The sequence below is a fragment of the Cyprinus carpio genome, chromosome A11 (genome assembly GCF_018340385.1).
Source record: "Cyprinus carpio isolate SPL01 chromosome A11, ASM1834038v1, whole genome shotgun sequence".
In the NCBI taxonomy this organism is placed as follows: domain Eukaryota; kingdom Metazoa; phylum Chordata; class Actinopteri; order Cypriniformes; family Cyprinidae; genus Cyprinus; species Cyprinus carpio.
In genome coordinates this window covers 7,615,618-7,633,816 of record NC_056582.1, presented here as the reverse complement: position 1 = coordinate 7,633,816, position 18,199 = coordinate 7,615,618, and the positions used below count along the sequence as shown (strand labels likewise).

Sequence of the window (18,199 nt, the reverse complement as noted above, 5' to 3'; positions counted from 1 at the left end):
GTTGATGATTTTTAAAGCTTTACATCTCTAAACATATGGCTGAGGTGTACAGTAAGAAAAGGTCCTCATCTTTGGCTAGACCAGCTCATGCTCTTACACTCACCGGACAGGCTTGTTTTACAGGCCGACTGAGGGTTAGTGCCTGACAGTCTCCTAATTTACAGAAAAACGATTAAAGAGACTTCATGTGACAGTTGTTATAAATCATTTTCTTTTTAATCTTTCCATTCACTGACTGTCTGAAGGTGTTTCTGCTACAGACTCACTTGTTGTTTCTATCTTGCATGTGGGTTAAAGCTGCAACGTTACCCCTCACTGTACGCAGACTGGCAAGAACCTACAGGACACACACACATACACAGTGCAGAGTGACTGTAAGACATATTACACATCCACGTATCTACACAATACAATGGCCACAGAACTACAGAACCCCTTCTTACACAAATTATAAACCAATGTGCAGAGTACCATGCATAATTCTGCGAGCTCTTTGTGAAATTGCAAATATAATATGCTTTAATATATAAGGTCTGGCGATTTAACATTCTAGTTTGATTAATGGTTCATTCGATTAATTATCAAAGAAATAACGTATTAAAATTATTAACGCATTTAACGCTCCCGCCCGGCCCGGCCCAGACTTGCAGATGCTGATGAACATGATGCTGGAAATGACTGACTGTGAGATGTAGCCTATGAAAATGCAGTTGTATGCCCTAAAATTCAAGATATGAGGGCAAAAATGTTTGTCTTATATTCATATCATATGGTATAGTTTAGCAATATTACGAGTAAGAGTGCTGTTTTTCCTGATTTTCTGCATGAATGTGATATTAATTTTAGGTATAATATAAGGTAATTCTTTGTTAAATTTTAAGCAAAAATATATATTTTTTCTCAGTCTTTTAAAACAAAGCCACAGCTAAACTGTCGTTACTGAATAAACCCACATTTCTGAACAAATCGAATGAGCCAATGATTCAGTGAGTCATTCAAAAAGAAAGTCTTTAGAGTATCATATATCATATATAAATTTTACAACTTACTAATGCCAACTTAAATCCCATTAATCTCATAGCATTATCTATTGAATTCTAACAGCAGTGTAAATGTCTATTCAATGATTTTCTCATTTAACACAATAATGACTTTATCTTTTTTTTTCTCAGCTCGAACTGATGTGTGATTATTTTGAAAGCGGTACATCATGCAATTAATTTGATAAAAAAAAAAAAAAAAATATCTTTTGAGAGCCCTAATATATATCGCTAGAGGGCATATATACTGTATATATTATACATTTATTAAATCAATAACCAACTGACCTGAGCAAACGGCGTTACAATCATGTCCTCCCCATGACTGCAAATGAGAAGTCAACAATCATAATCAAATTACAAATTTAGCAAGAAATCAATATTGAATTTATTTTCTTAAAGCAATTTCATTGTCTTATTGTAAATGACTGGCTGGTGCATATTAATATTTTGCTCTGACTCTGAAACATCTTTCCACTTGAAAAGTTCCTCTTACTTTTTAACCCCTTCCCATTCAATCACGGATTAAATAATTTCCTGATGGATAAAATCTATGGAGAACTGGGATTGCCATATAAATATATACATTTTATACATAAAAATAAATAAAAAATAAATAATGTAATACATTTTTTTCCATTGCACTTTGCTGTATTTAAAAATACATTCTCCCTCTCTCTCTCTCTCTAGCCTGATATGTAAGATTTATTTCTTAATTCCATTTCTTTTTAAAAAAAAACACTATTTTTTTTTTTTTTTTGGAAATGCATGAGATTACAGAAGTAATACAGGTTGAGAACTGTATTTCCCACTGACTTTATATTTACAACAGGCTTTAGTTTTTATGAAGACAGAAATAAATTTACTGCTTTCAAGATCTGCATGCTGAAAGATGAACTAACAATTAATCGGCAAATCAGAAAAATATGTTGAGTCAGTCTAGTGACAGAGTACTATGACATATTGTGCTTAAGTGTGTGATGAAAGCTCACAGCTCGCTGGCGGTTGAGGAGTTTCTGGACATCGTCTTGGGCGAGAGGTCGAAATCTGAGTCCGAGCGGTAAAGGAAAGACTCTCGCCTCTGGCTGTTGGCCTGGAGGACCAGACCCGAGCTTGGACTGGGGTCCAATGGACTGCGCCCGATCGACAACCCATTTTCCACATCAAAACTGTAACAGAATGACAGGTGACAGAAAGTTAGTTATCTAAGGGAACATTTTGACAACCAAAAGAAGAAACTGCAAAGCATTCGATTGAATGATTGCTGAAAATTACAACAAACATTTAAGACAACGCTATTCTTGCAACTGCAAGGGCAAGTGTTATTTTTAATGTTAAATCTGTGATTATCCAACAGCAGAGGACAGAAAGAGTACATGTTAGCTTTTATATATTCTGAATGAAACATTTCATTTAGGGCTGCACAATGATGGTTAAATGGTTAATCACAAATATTTTGCTCATTATTATTATTAATCATGATTATTGCCATTTTTAATTTCTTTTTTCCACATTTTATCAGAATTATTGCACTTTCACATAAGCACAAATCAAGAGAACGTCAACCCACAATTTGCTTGCAGATTGAGTCACAGCAAAAAGCGCAAAGACCAAGTGAAAGAAAACAGACTGGCTCTATTACACTTTTATTTGAGCAGAATATCACTAAACTACAGCTTGTTTGCCAGTGTTTTCAGATCATTTGCATTTTTTTTTTTTCTGTGTGTGTGCACATGGTTGCCAGGTTGGGATGATTAAGTCAACCACTTGGGCAGAAAATGTATCTATTTATAAAAAAAAACTGATTGGGGGATTTAAACTTTTGAAATCTGGCAACCGCAACAATCAAGTTTTGTTACCGATGCAAGATTATGCAAATGCCAATTTAAAATGAAAGGATAAATAAGCAGTGGGCAAACATCACAGATGATTATGCATAATAAATCAAGTGAAGCAGAAGCTGTAACCAGGATTAAAAAATGATTTATTGTACATCCCTAGGTTCAATCATAATTGTCAGTCAGTGAAGACCTCTGGCCCACAAGCTGGTAACTGAAAAAGAGAAGGAGCAGGCTTTCTCTGGACTGTCTGTATGTCTGAATTCAAGGACTCTCTGCTCTGATTCAGACTAACTTGAAGAGCAAGTGAGCCAGGACTGCTTTTGGTTTATTTATATCTGTGGTGAAGGTTCAGCGGTTGAGAGTCTATTTTTAGTTTCTCAGGTAAAATGTTGCTTCTCTCCATTCAGAAATATCAACACATTCTCATGCTGTAAAGAGAAAACAGAAAATCTTCTGTTACTCAGCTCTCCTCAGGATAAGTACTGGTGTTCGCTGGTTGGGGTTTTTACAATTGCTCATTGGTTTAAAGCTATAGTTCACCCAAAAATGTCAATTTTGTCATCTTTGCTACAAGTTCTTCCAAACCGGTTTGAGTTCTTTCTTCTGCTGAAGATATTTTGAAGAATGCGAGTAACAAACAGTTTCTGCTCCTTGTTGACTTTCATCGTATTTTTTCTTTACATGCTATGGAAGTGAATGGGGACCAACAACTGTTTGGTTACCCACATTCTTCACATTCTTGGAACAAACTGAGTGTAAATGATGACAGAATTTTTATTTTTGAGTGAACTATCCCCTTAAGGGTCTTTCAGCTCCTTAGTCCTAAGTAATAAACTCAGACCTGAGAGGTAATCAAACTTTTATCTTGGAAGATGATAAAAACAAATGAAAAAATAAAACAAATTTCGTGAAGTAGAGGCCATATCTAGAATCAAAAATATAGAGGACAACTGCATAGTAGCATGCTAAAAACCATTCGAAACACCTCAGCAACCTTTGGGTCCGTAACAATAAAAACAGGTAAACAAATAAAATATTTTCATTACACCTTCTAACTTTATTTTCTCCCAGTATATTTCTAATAATGCCATCCTACTATAATATATATATAACATTATATATAACATTGTCACTGCATTTCAGCAAGCATATTATTAGACAGCTTGTACTGTCCATTGAAAACACAAGTTATTGAAACTCCCTTTGTTTTTTTAAGTTGTATGTGTCAGCAAACAGAAGGAGACAACACAGGTAAATGATGATCTCACAAAGCTTCATAACAGGCTTCCCTGCCGGTACCAAGACTCGAACCTGCTTCCTAACCATCGAGTTTTACTGTCACAGAGTTTTTAGTGAGGGTTGGAGCTGAACTCTGCAGGGCTGCGGCTCTCCAGGCCCGGAGTTCAGCACCCCTGCATTAGAGCAATGAGAAGATGATGGCAAACGACTACTGTAGAATGGGTTCGATGAACAGGTAGACAGAGCAGGTAAGTTGATGCACAATACTGAACAACAAGACCAGACACTGAGGTGGTGACAGGAAGGTGGCTTTATACTATGACTTGATTAGTGTTGACAGGTGAAGTGCATCAGGATTCGGGTGCTGGTGTCTCTGTGACAGTATGCTGTTTGGCTTTTGTTTTTGTCAAACATAAAAACACAACCCATTTTACTTACATAACCTGACATATTTCACTCGAAGAGGACAAAAAATAGGAAGATTCAATTTAAGATTTAAAGATTATTTTAGGGAAAAAGTTTTTTTAATCTCTTCAGTTAACCTTCCTCCTGATGTTCTGGATGGACTCTAAGCAGCTGGGTTACAGCAAGGCATTTATGAGAAGTGGTGAATTGGCACCGAGCCACAGATGTTGTCATAAAAGCACACTGTCTCTAAAACAACAGGGAGCTTTTTTGAAAATAAAGGCCAAACACAACCCCATTCTTTCTTTTATGTGGTGTGAAAAACAAGCCGTATAAATTTGTCATGGTGGGTCATTTAGCCTGACCTTGGCACTTTAGAGACGGGGACCCAGATGAAAAAACATGTGGCACAGGAAAAAACAAGATGGGTCAGAAAGTGCTGGCTTGTGTGGTTCCTGTAGAAATGATCCTTCAGGAAAAAAACAAAAAACAAAAACAAACAAAAAAAAAACTTACATTCTCTAGATAGCTGGACAGTATTTCTATCAGTCACATGTATATGTATACTTGATTTAACCCAAAAAACAAGCTGTATAAATGGGTCAGAAATATATATATATATATATATATATATATATATATATATATATGTGTGTGTGTGTGTGTGTGTGTGTGTGTGTGTGTGTGTGTGTGCGTGTGTGTGTGTACATATGTGTGTTTGTGTGTGTGAGACTAGTGACCTAAAATTGTAAATTAAATTATTGAAGTCAAAAATACTACTTAATATCGATGAGTCAACCTTTATAAAATAATTTACAACAACAAACCAAGTGTTTATGGATTTAATCAGGTAACAGTTTCATGGTTACCACATTTTACAGTGTAAAGGAATTAATATTTAGTAAATATCTAGTTTAAAAGACAATATCTGCTGTTCAACAACCAAATGAACAGAGTAAGAATGCTACAAATATTTTTGATGAATATACATGACTACAACTACTAATATTTATAATAAATGAAAACTCTTGACTATGAATCAGACTTGGAACTCTGAACCAGATGGAGATTTGGTTGAATAAGAATTATGATGTAAACTCTTAATCAGATGCAAACTCAACTATTTCAACAGATGCAAACTTAACATAGCTCCACTATTTAATGATATTGCATTAGACTCATTAGAGTAATGGTCCATTACTCAATAGAATTGTGCAAATCTTTTCAGTATACTTTAAAGCACAAGATAATGTCTGGAAATAATCTAGTCTTAGAAATAATCTAACTTCTAATTAATATATCAGAATTTTAGTTTATAATTTAACAGCTGGACAAATCAGACACATTATTATTTGTTATATTTAACAAATAATCCTCAAACACTCTACACCAAACAGGCAAACCATGAGGTTCTCTGGAACCCTTCGCAAATAACCCCAAAGGGACAGAACAGACCTCTGGTTACCACAGTAACCAGAAAAATTTTACAACCTGAAAAATGTAGAAAGTCTCCCTCTTACTTAACTGCCCGTAAAAGGACTATCTTTGATCAATTCACAGACAAACCGTGAATGTACATGCACATCCCCAGGACACTGTGTGCATCATTACTGTTTTGTATATTGTCTTTTGTATTGTTGTATTGTGTACAGTTTTATGCATGCCTTATGATATAATTATTACTTAATGTAACCCTTTTTTAGTCCACCTTCCATTGGTGCTTATACTATAACATGCATTATATGCTTTAATCAGAGTATAAAGCGACACATAACTGCTTGCCCACTCTGATCATGAAAAAGAGCCAGCTCTTTCCCTCCAAAAATTACACCTCTATTGGTCAAGCCAAACTCAGACGATGTGACCTTGCTAGAAGTTAAAAGGCTTCACTACTCTGTGACCTCCCGCTTTTCTTCTATTCCCTTATTTACTTCTCTTACTGCTCTTACACGCTTGCACGATCCCATGGGACCACCCTCGCGCCAACAGGGCCTTAAAGTTGCAGCAAGCCATGTTGCAACTTTCCACCTGGGAGAGAAATCTCCTGACCACCGATCACCATCAGAATAACATCTTTGGCGTTCATCACTCTCCAACCCAGAAGAACTCGTATGCAACTCCAACACCACCAAACTGTTGAACCATCAAGACTTTCATCCGAGACTGCATCCGGACGCTCGTTCAACAGCTAAGGCAATGCAAGTATCGTACATTTAACTGAACTAAACAGAGATTTAGAGTAAGCGGAGGACCCCATTTGATTCTGTCACTTCTTGTAAACAAAGTCAAGTAAACGAGCCGATCTTGCTACATGCTCTAATGCATTAGTATGTAAGAAAGTTCTTTACTGTGGCCACGAAAATAACATTTCCTAGAGTTCATATGAAATTACACTGCATGTTTGCTGGACGAACAGATTAGTTGATGGTATTATTAATTATAATTATTTCTGTACAGTTCTCTTTTGAGCTAATTTGTTACAATATTATCTAATAAGATTCAAATACATTCTAATCTATCAATGTCTCAACAACATCTCCCAAATGTCCTAATAACCAAAAGGAAATGTTTAGGTATGTAATGCTCTATTTCCAAACTAAAACACACAGGTATCAAATATATGTCTTGTCAACATGCAAATATGTTATCAGAGAAACAGCCAGTGTCAAGACAAGCAGGAAAATTATTCATGTCGTTTGGGGAAAAGAAGATATATAACAGAGCATACAATACTGAGGAAAATTACAGTACAGTACAGGTAGAGGTTTTTCTTTTTTAGAATTCAGTACTGTGTAGCAAAATCCATATATTTCCACAGAGAGGGAAGAGCAAAGTACAAAATACGAGTTCTGAACAGTAGCCTGACAGAATGCCGGCGTTTGTATAAAGCAGCAAATGTCAACAGTGAACTTACCACAGTATGTGCTTTTCACCTGATCTGGGTCACATTCGGTCACATTCACAAGCAGACTGCCATTCTAACTTTTAGTAAAAACCTTGGACACAAATCCAAAGACAATCTTACCATATAAATAGTTCCTGAAGAATAAAAATACTGTATATGTTTCTTACATTTCATTTACTAATTTAATTGGATATTTCTTTTAAGGATGTTGAATTTTTTTAAATCCAGAGACTAAAATCTGTAAATGCTGCAGCTTAATATAATGTTTTTACCATAAACACATACAGTCCTCTCTCTTCTTCTTGTATTTTGACTGCACACACACACACACACACACACGTGTAACTGCTTTTTGCCAACAGACAAGTCACAGCATGAGAGTAAAGCTGACAGATTTGGAGAATACCACAGAGACACACGTCAGACAGCTTCAGGATCAGACACGCTTAAGAAATAAAAATAAGAAACTGCATTTTGCCAAAAGAAATAGCCTATTTTTTACAATTATTTTCATTACAATTAAATACACATTCTAACCCAAATTCCCCTAAATATTACTGTATTTACTAGGGATGTAGTGATATACCAAAAATTATGTGTATTGGCCAATACCGATATATACCGATCCGCTACCGTTTTTTTTTTTTTTTTTAAATCAATGTAGACCTTCTATACCTCTTTGTGTTGACCTGATCATCACTCGTCTGTGTGTTAAACACAATCTACTAAATATAGACTTAAAACTTAATTTTAAAGAAAAATTACAAATGAAAAATTATATAATCATAATCTATGACAAAAATACTATTATAAACTAGGTTAGTGGATAATTCAGCAGCAAAAGTTACTGTAGAAAAATGCATTAGTACACAATAATTTGATAAAATCTAAAATATTTAGTGAAAAAAAATCATTTAAAAGTGAATTTTAAGTGTAGGATTAAATCTGGTAAAATGAAACATTGCTCTTTGTATTGTTGTAAAATGCATTCATGAAAAACAAATGTATATGTATAAGCCAAAAATGTAAAATATAGAATATATATATATATATATATATATATATATATATATATATATATATATATAAATATAATATAAAAGTAAGATTTATTTTAAATGTATATCACAGTAATAAGGCAGCAACATATGATAGATAGGACGGAACAAAAAATTTTACAACTATTAACAATCTTTCATTGCCCAAAACTATTAAAATATGAAAGGCCCAATACAGAGCAGCACAAAGCGTTGAATGATGCATTTAAAGAGACACAGAGTCACAGCACGCAACGCTCTAGATAGAAAAGTTCAAAGCACAAAGGGAAAAGATACTGATGCACATTATATTATATCTGTGAGATAGTTTATTGAGCCGTTTCTTTTAACAGTTTTAAATTTCCGTTATTGTGCGCATAAAGAACAATTCATGGTGCTCTCTACTCAAGTGTAGTGATCTCTAATAGACACCCGGTACAAAGTAACATGCTTTAGAAACAGCACTAAATCCCAGCAAGATAAAGTCCTTTTATGCAAAACCATTGATTTTATCTACAGGGCAATGGATATATTTGAAATATATTTATATATTTGAAATGTACCTTAAAATGTAAATATAAAATAAATGTAAATATATATTACATATAAATTATAATATAAACTGTAATTGCTATAGTCTTAAAACAGAATCTTTGTATATACAAAATCTTTCATTTTTTAAATTTTTGTTCTTATTTATTTGGGTTTTAAAGTACAGGCAGATTTACAGGTAATACATTATAAGTATCATCAGGATAAAGAGTTAGATTCGCTTAGTGAGAATGATTAGTACACAGTCACAAGTAAAATGTTTGTACACATTGTTTACTCAAGATATAAAACAAACTGCTTGAACAAATATTGATTTTGGAAGCAAGTAAAATGAAGCAATATGAAGATATGATTCTCATTTATATGAGCGATTCCAGTGAAGTGCATGGTTCATAATTCACAGTTGATGTCACTGGTTGTGAATCTTAACACATTTAGTTCACTAGATTGAGGGTTGTGCACAAATCTAAATTCAGCTCCTGAATCTGATTGTAGTTAAAATTTGGATTTTAAAATGAACGAAATTCAAAGTAATTATAAAAAAAAAAAAAAAAAAAAACTAGTTTTTAATATTATTTTATTTATTTATTATTATTTAATTGTATAAAATAAAAGAATTGTATGAATATATATTTTTTTATAAAATAATATCTGTTTTGACTATGAATTAAATAAATATTTCTAATCATTTGATGAAAAAAAAACGCATCTAAAAATCTTATTCTATATAATAGCATATTAAGTGATAAATAATATAAAAATTATTGAATTCTGAAAAACTGTTTTCAACAGTGATGATAATAAGAACCGTTATTAATTAAGAACAAATAATAATTTATAATAATAACTGAGCATCAAATCAGCATATTAGAGTGATTTCTGAAGGACACTGAAGGCTGGAGTAATGATGCTGAAAATTCAGCTTTGCATCACAGGAATAAATTACATTTTAAAACAAATTCAAATAGAAAACAGTTATTTTAAATTGTAATAATATTTCAAAATATTACTTATACTGTATCTTTGATAAAATAAATGCAGCCTTGATGAGCCTTGACGAGTAAATGAGCCATATAAATGAAAAACTATTTTCTAAACATTTTGTGTGTTTGTAAAAATAATATCTGTTTTGAATATTTAAATTAGGAAATATGTCTAATCATGGGCGAAAAAAAAGAAAGAATTTTCAGAATTTTGCCCAACCCTGACTAGACTACAATAACTCCACTAAACATTATGAAATGTAGTGACTCAGAATGAACCCTGGTTCTGCAGCTGGTGATTTTAAACAATTTCAGAGTCATTACTGTGTTTTTCCTAATCATGTGTGAGTCTGACGACTCTGAACAGGCAAACATGAGGCACTGGAGATGCCAATCCCACCAGGAGCTCATGTTATGAGAGGGATCTGGGATGCTGGGATCAATAAGCTCTTGGTGTGAAGGGCACAATGAGAGGTTTGTGGTAATAAAGGACAGTTCTTCTCCATCCTTCACCTGAACACCAGCTGTATTCCAGAGCTCTGACTCTAGTGTCTCTGCTGGCGTTGATTATGAGTTGGTCTTTATTTAGAACATTGCTTCGATCGTGACAGGACAGGACACATCACTTACAGAGCAGAGCCAATTAAAGTGCACAGTGGCCAGTCATAAAGACTCACTGCATGATGGGCCTAGAACAGCTCTGCAGAGAGGGATGGACCCCGATCAGAGGTGCGGATGTGGCTTAAATCTAAATGTTCCAATAAATGAGTAATTCAAGCATGCTCCACTTCTACTTCCTGCTCAAATTATATAATAATCACCCCCCCCCCCCCCCCAAAAAAAAAGAAGAAAAAAAAAAAATGCGGCCAGTTGCCCTGTTTGTCTCAATTGGGCTACAAAAGCAGATAAAGGATAATTTCACCCAAATTAAAAATCTGTATTATTTTCTCACCCTCGTGTAGTTCTAAACCCATATAAACCTGTGTTATAACAGTTACAGTTATACTTTCAGTTAGAGTTTAAAGACGCGTCTCTCAGACAGCGTGAGATCCCAATGTACACATACACACAGAAGCACAGTATTTTAAAAAAATATCAGCCTTGGCGATTATTCATCCAAACATTATCTATGTCTTCAGTGAACCTTTGGTTAACTGTTCAGAAGAAAAAAAAAAAAAAAAAACTTCTGATGTGTCTGTATATTAGATCCGTGCATTACAGTAGGCCTTAATATATAGACTCTCTATCTCAATAATGTTTATCAAACAACAAAAGAAAATCACTCACTAATTTATTTTTACTGAATACACTAAAGACTTTTTACATTTGATTGTTTTTCTCACTTGAATGATTCCACTGTGTATTTGCATCTTCTTTAACTCAATATTTTTTTTGTTTTTAACTCATTTTTGAAAATTTGCTTATTGTGGCTCATTTTGCCAGCACGGGTCACATTTAGGCAGACCAATGGGCGGAATATGTATCAATGTAGGGGGGCAGTAGTGGCCTAATGGCAAGAGAGTCAGACTTGTAAGCCAAAGGTCACAGGTTTGAGCATCGGTACTAGCAGGGATTGTAGTTGGGGGGAGTGAATGACCACCTTCATATCATAACTGAGGTGAGACCCTTGAGCAAGGCACCAAACCCCCAACTGTTCCCCAGGTGCAGCAGCTAAAATGGTTAAATGCAGAGCACAAATTCCAAGTATGGGACATCATACTTGGCTACACATCATGCCATATATGGAAAAGCTCTGATTTGGGGATTTAAGCTCTGAAATCTGGCAACTGCAACCATGAAAACCTGTGGACACTTGTTACCAATGCAAGATAACGCAAATGCCAAACTAAAATAAAAAATATTTTTTCACAGGTGATTATGCTGAAATTGAGAGAAGCAAAAATCGTGATCACGAATTAAAATACTGTTTATTATGCAGCTCTCTCTATGTTGACTGAAAAAAAAAAAAAAAAAAAAAAAAAAAAAAATATATATATATATATATATATATATATATATATATATATATATATATATATATATATATATATATATATAATCTAGTTGCCAAGGATACAATTAGTACTACAATAACTACAACCAAATCACAGAGATGCAACAGTTTTAAAACATTAAACAAATCTAAATTAAAACCAAAAATATAAAAATAAAAACTTATTTAAAATATTAATAAAAACTATAATAGAAACTCATTAATATGAAAATAACACACACACACACACACACACACACACACACACACACACACACACACAAACAATCATGCTCAGAGCCACACCAAATAAAGCGATCTAAGATCACTTGAATGAGGCTGTCTCAGCCTAATTGAAACTGAACACTGGAGTTGTTCAGTTACGGTGAGAAAACAGTCCGATCAGATCTGGTCACTGAATGCTTTTAATTTTTGGAACATTGAAAACAGCTGTTCAGACAATCAGCTTGAATGGTTTTCGAACAACTTGAGGAGAGAAGGATGACATTTTTGGGGTGAACTATCTCTTTAAAGTAATGTTGAAACAAGACTTCTTATTGTAGATTCAGAAATATTCCATGTGCACACAGTAATTACACACACACACACACACACACACACACACACACACACACACACACACACACACACACACACTTCTTTCTGTCTCTCTGTCACTAACAGAGGCCGATCATGGCAGACTGTGTTGCTGTGCACAGTCCAGAAAGTGACGTGAATTTGAACTGAGATAAAAGACAGCTTGGATGATGTATTTGAGATAAAGTCCTGAACCTATACAAAACTGCATCATAATTCAGATGAATTTCATCTGAATTCGTATCAGCGCAGGCTATACCATGGCATTTACACAATCCAAGGAACTTCAAACAATAACATGGAGTTACAGTACCCTGGAAATTCAATTGTACAGTGCATTTCTGACAGTGCAGTACCATTTAACTGCTTTGTGAATAACGTCATACTCATACCAAAAAAAAAAAAAAATCCTCTAAGAAAATTGTGGACTAAGATGAAATGCTAACCACATTTCCACTCACTAAATATGGTAACTGGTATAAAGATAAATAAATAATAAAAGCTCATAATATATATAGCAAAAGTATTTACATATACTTCTGTATTTATTTGGCCAAAAACTTAAAAGATCTAGACACTTTACATTAATGAGAATTTTGAATAAAATGGGCTTAATATTTTATTTATAATATAATTTATGTGTAATGTATTATTTTTATGACTAATTTATCCATATTGTTTTTAGACTGATGTTTTATGATTTGATTTTAGGGTGAACCTGTACATGTTTTTGTGAGATTCACTCCATCATTGAGAACTCTCAGGACCTGTAAAGGACAAACACAAACATCCTGAATAAACATCAGTAAAAGTTCATTTCTCTGATGTATTGAGCATGTGCGGGTCAGTGGGGAATGAAGGATATACATTTTAGTTCTTATTTAATTCGCACTACACAGACATTGACAAAACAACTGTCCAAATGCTAATAACACTGATTAATATGACTTATCCATAAGCTGGTAACCTGTTACTTTGAATTCACTAAAAGAACCAACTTCATGAGACTCGTTTTATTCGTGAATCGGGCTACATTGGTTGCCCATGTTGTATTTGAATGAAAGCCCAAAATACGTTAATATTATTTTGAGGTATATTTGGCCTTTTTATTGGATCTGTATGCATTTTATATTAAATGCACCAAGCTGTGGCATTGCTGTAAACATTTTCAATCTATTCAATTACAATGTCCAGGTTTCTATGAAGCACTAAACTAAAAAGTAAGTCTTTATATTTCATATAAAATACTACTAAAACAATGGAGTAAATCCCAACAGAACCAGAAAGGTCAAATTACCTTAAAAGAATCCATTTCAGTTAACTACAAACTAGCAACTGCATGCTAAACATAACTTTTACTCTATGTCATGATGGTGTTGGCAGCAAGCATAAGAATCAACTGCCATATATTGGCACCAGGTACAAGAAATACGACTACGCTGCCATTCGTTTAATAAATTGCTCACTGAATTAAACATTACACACAGTGAAAACACTGCAACCATGCAACTGTTCCTTGCCGCTGTCGCCTCTGGCTTGCTTAGTTAGGGACACTTAATATCCAGCGACATCGTCGACTTGATTGCACAGATACTATTTAAACTGAACTGAGCTGGATGCTGACATCACTGAATTCAACGATGAACTGCCTTTAACTGAAAATTGAGTGTTTACTATTGTCCTTTTGCATTATTGACACACTGTTTTCCTGTTTAATACTGTAAATTGCTTTGACACAATCTGTATTTTTAAAAGCACTATATATAAAGGTGACACACTGTAGCTATTTCTACCTGATTTTGCCCTTAAAAACGAGTTTTGTTGGTATAAATGAATATTAATTTAGGTTGATTTATTGATGTTAAACAATATTTTTGATTGCAATAAAACAATTTAGACATTAAGTGCCACTTAGCATAACAGAATCACATAAAATGCCAAAATAAAACTGTTCTAAATCAGACTGTTTCTACGTCACTTTTATAACCATCAAAAACAATAATTGGTTTCAAACAGGTTTTCCAAAACACTTTTATCTCCCCTTCAAACCCGCCTCCATCTGCTATTGGTCAGACAAACAATTAGGCCAACCCCAAATATATGCTATAGATTGCATTAGTGCCCATCCACATTTTCAGCATCGTCGCTGGTTCCGGAAGTATTATTTCCAGTTATTTTTCCCATTCCCAAAAGAGTCTTTGTTAAAGCATTATAAGCCAAGAACCAAACAATTACACAATACAAAAGAATTACAAACTTTGTTTTGAAGCAAAAAAGATCGATCAGCGAACAATCGCATTTGGCGGCATTTGAGCCAAACTGATAAATGGCCTGCGTGGCACACTGTTTCATCCACTTTTGGCACATCAACATTATATTGAACATTTCTTGAACATGTTATCGTTTTATCGAGGGAAAAATATATTGTGATAATTATTGTTATTGTTTTATCGCACAGCCCTACGACAGAGAAATATAAAACTATACATTTAAAGTTGTTGGTTGTACAGAACATTTATTTTAAGTTCATTGCAAAATATGTATAAAATACAAATATTTAAGTATTCTGAGATTGCGAGGAGACTGACTCGATGATTTGCGGTGCTTCATGGGAGTGGGTGGAGCTAAAGATTGCTTTTGCCATGCTTTGCTTTCTGCGACTCTCTGATTGGTGGAATTTCCTGTAGAGCATCCTGGGTAATATAGTGTTTTTACAGTGTTTGTTTCCCCCTCCCCCCACGAACTCCGCTATTAAATATGATTATTTTGAAAATGTTAAATGAATGCGGTTCAACAAAACATACAATTGATGAACAACCTCTGAGCTCACAACATACAGTAGGTTGAGCCAGTAGTTGACATGTCAGACTGCTCAAACAAATATTTTGATAGCTCCACAGAGTCTCAGTGTCACCCTTTTTGTGGAAATCAACCTACAGTTGGCTTATTTGGATTTCAGTTTAAGTCCCACTGCACTGGGAAAAAAGTATTTTAACATCTGAAAAAAAGCCAAACTTTTAATATTTAATATTTTTTGTTCTTAATTAAATGCCATTTTTAAAGTCTCAAACACTATTCCTGCATAACTGTCTCAATACACAACACAAGCAAAAATAAAAATATTCAATTACCGCCTGCGTTTCTGCACAATGTCAATCGGACAGTTGACAGCACATGGGGAGCCGCAAAGATTGACGTTCCGAACTTTAAAAGTGCGGTCAGTGGGTGGAAGAAAGAGACAGCCAGTTGGCAAACTCATATTTCCCTCCGTGTCTCTCACTCCTTTTAATGTTTCCTTCCAGAAATCAGCTCTTCCTCTCAAGTAGTCTGAAACACATGCTTCCCACCGCTGAGTTACTGTGGTAGAAGAGCGATGAACACATGGAGCCACGCTGAAATGACCGAGGTCCCCCAGACATCTCGTATTTGCCTAGTCGTCATCCATCAGATTAGAATTACATGGACTCCTTTTAATCCTCATAAAATTGAATTTTTTTTTTGTATAGTCTGGAAATCTGCTGTGAATTACAAAGATAATACACAAACAAACTTCCAAAGTTACCAGCGCCTGTCTCTCTCTCTCTCTCGCTCCCCTCCGGCAGCTCAGACAGATGAACTCATATACATGAGTTACACATGCTGGCCTCACATTGGTGTGTGTGTGTGTGTGAGTGCGCATTTGTGGTTATGTGTGTTTGTGGGACTGGCAGCTGAACATTGAGTCACAGCCCATGGAGAAGGCGGAACCACCAGATGACTAACTCAACATTAACTCTTTATTGGAGCAAGACATAACACAAGTGCATTTATAGTCCCTGTACATCTCGAACTCCAAAGGTATGAATATCACTGCAATAAATAACAAAATACCAAACCAAGTGACATTTATGCAAAGAAACAGCGCAAACACGCTCATAGAAAAAGTTCCTTGTGAAAAAGTACACTTGGAGCACTTATTGTGGAAATAATATACTTAAGTGCAAACTGAATGTAATGTTTTCAGACACTTAACTGCATGTTAATTACATGAAAATGCAGCAAAGTAAAAATATTCATTAAATGCATTTAATGGAACTTTAGAGTGCTTATTTGACCTACTTTAGTAGGCTTTAATGACATATTTATGTGCTTTCATAATTACTTCTATTGTCTTTGAAATATATTGAATGTAATGACAAGCATTTATGATAAACTAAAATATACTATAATGACATTTATATTGAAACTTGCATGTCATGTAAATAAATATGTATGTACTTATGCATTTGTAATAATGAAATTGTACATTAGAACATTTAAAGTATATTAACTGTACATTTAATATTGAATAACACACTACATTTAACATTATAATCAAATGCTTTACATGAGCTTTATGTTAGCAAACAAAGCGTATGACAAAAGATTAATAAAACAATAATACAGAAGAAACTTTAAAATAAAACTTTTAAATTGACATTATTACAAAGTGCTTTTTTAATGTATTTAAGTGTGTTAAGAAAGATGATGAAAGTGTCTCTCTTTAAGGACACGTAACTGGACTGCAGGGGGTCCAGTAAGGGTCAAGTAATGTCCTTCAGATAAGTCAACATCATTATTTATGTACGGGAGTATTTTGAGGTTTCATGAAAGGCAGAAATAAAAGAGCTTATATTGAAAAATATGCGGTTTTCGCCTCAGAAACGGATGTCTTAACGGCCTCTTTTACTGAACGGAAGTTAACGTTACTTTTAATATAATGTCCGTGAGTGTCATATGTCATATTTACATAAGATTTTACAATATCTGCACTTTTTGAGGTGTTAATAGGCGGTTATGGTTACGGTTACACTCATGTTAATTTGTTATCTTATTTTTCGCGGTTAAACTGAATGTACGTTAGTTTCCTAAAGTAAACAGCATTATGTAATAAAGACTAGCATAATTATTTTGAGGCTGTTGAAGTGGTAATTGTTAAAAGTAATGTTTTGCATGTAATATTTCAGACTTGTTGAGCTTGTGTCTTCATTGTGCCCGTGCCGGGAGTTAACTAACTCTCAGCTTCTTCAGAAGAGAGGGATAGATGGTTTTAAGGCAAGCAAACTTCACAATTCCATCATGTTATCATTTTTTACTAAGACTAAAAGAATGTTTGTTTTTGTAGATGTTGAAAGCCAGAGACAAGATAACTTAATTCTTTTGAGACTGATGTGAGTTATTTTTAGAAAATACATTTTTCTGTTGTTTCCTGCCTGTTTACTTCACATTTTGATGCAACAGCAGTATGATTACATGTTCATATTTTATTTAAACCATTGATGTCCCTTTTTTCTTTGCCGAACTCTAACTAACTTTGAGTTAAGGACACAGAAGCCTGCTTGTGTGAGGAGGCGGCGATTTTTTATTGTTGTTTGTTTTTTATTTGAAGAAATTTTGAGATTTTGTGAGCTTCTTTGTTTCATGTTATCAGTTTTTTTTTTAATAAGAGTCAAATAATGTTTGTTTTTTGTTTTTGTAGATGTTGAAAGCCAGAGACATAGGAGAGCATCATTCTTTTGAGATTTATGCAAGTTATTTTTAGAAAATAAATGTTTCTCTCCTGCCTGTTTACTTCACATTTTGATGCAA

General features: G+C 34.1%; 1 protein-coding gene across 3 annotated transcripts in view; it reads right to left on the bottom strand.

Annotated features, from left to right (window-relative positions):
• pde4cb (phosphodiesterase 4C, cAMP-specific b) overlaps positions 1-18,199 on the bottom strand; it is a 68,924-nt gene that overhangs the window by 10,078 nt on the left and 40,647 nt on the right. For 2 of the 3 annotated variants that reach the window (XM_042766114.1, XM_042766115.1), the window contains 4 exons: positions 2,033-2,209; positions 1,329-1,365; positions 267-337; positions 104-153 (listed from right to left, as the gene is read on the bottom strand). In XM_042766114.1, the coding sequence (XP_042622048.1) occupies positions 104-153; positions 267-337; positions 1,329-1,365; positions 2,033-2,209 (335 nt within the window). Of the gene's footprint in view, positions 1-103; positions 154-266; positions 338-1,328; positions 1,366-2,032; positions 2,210-15,723; positions 16,229-18,199 lie in introns of those variants that run through there. The other variant, XM_019067789.2, reaches the window with a different exon arrangement.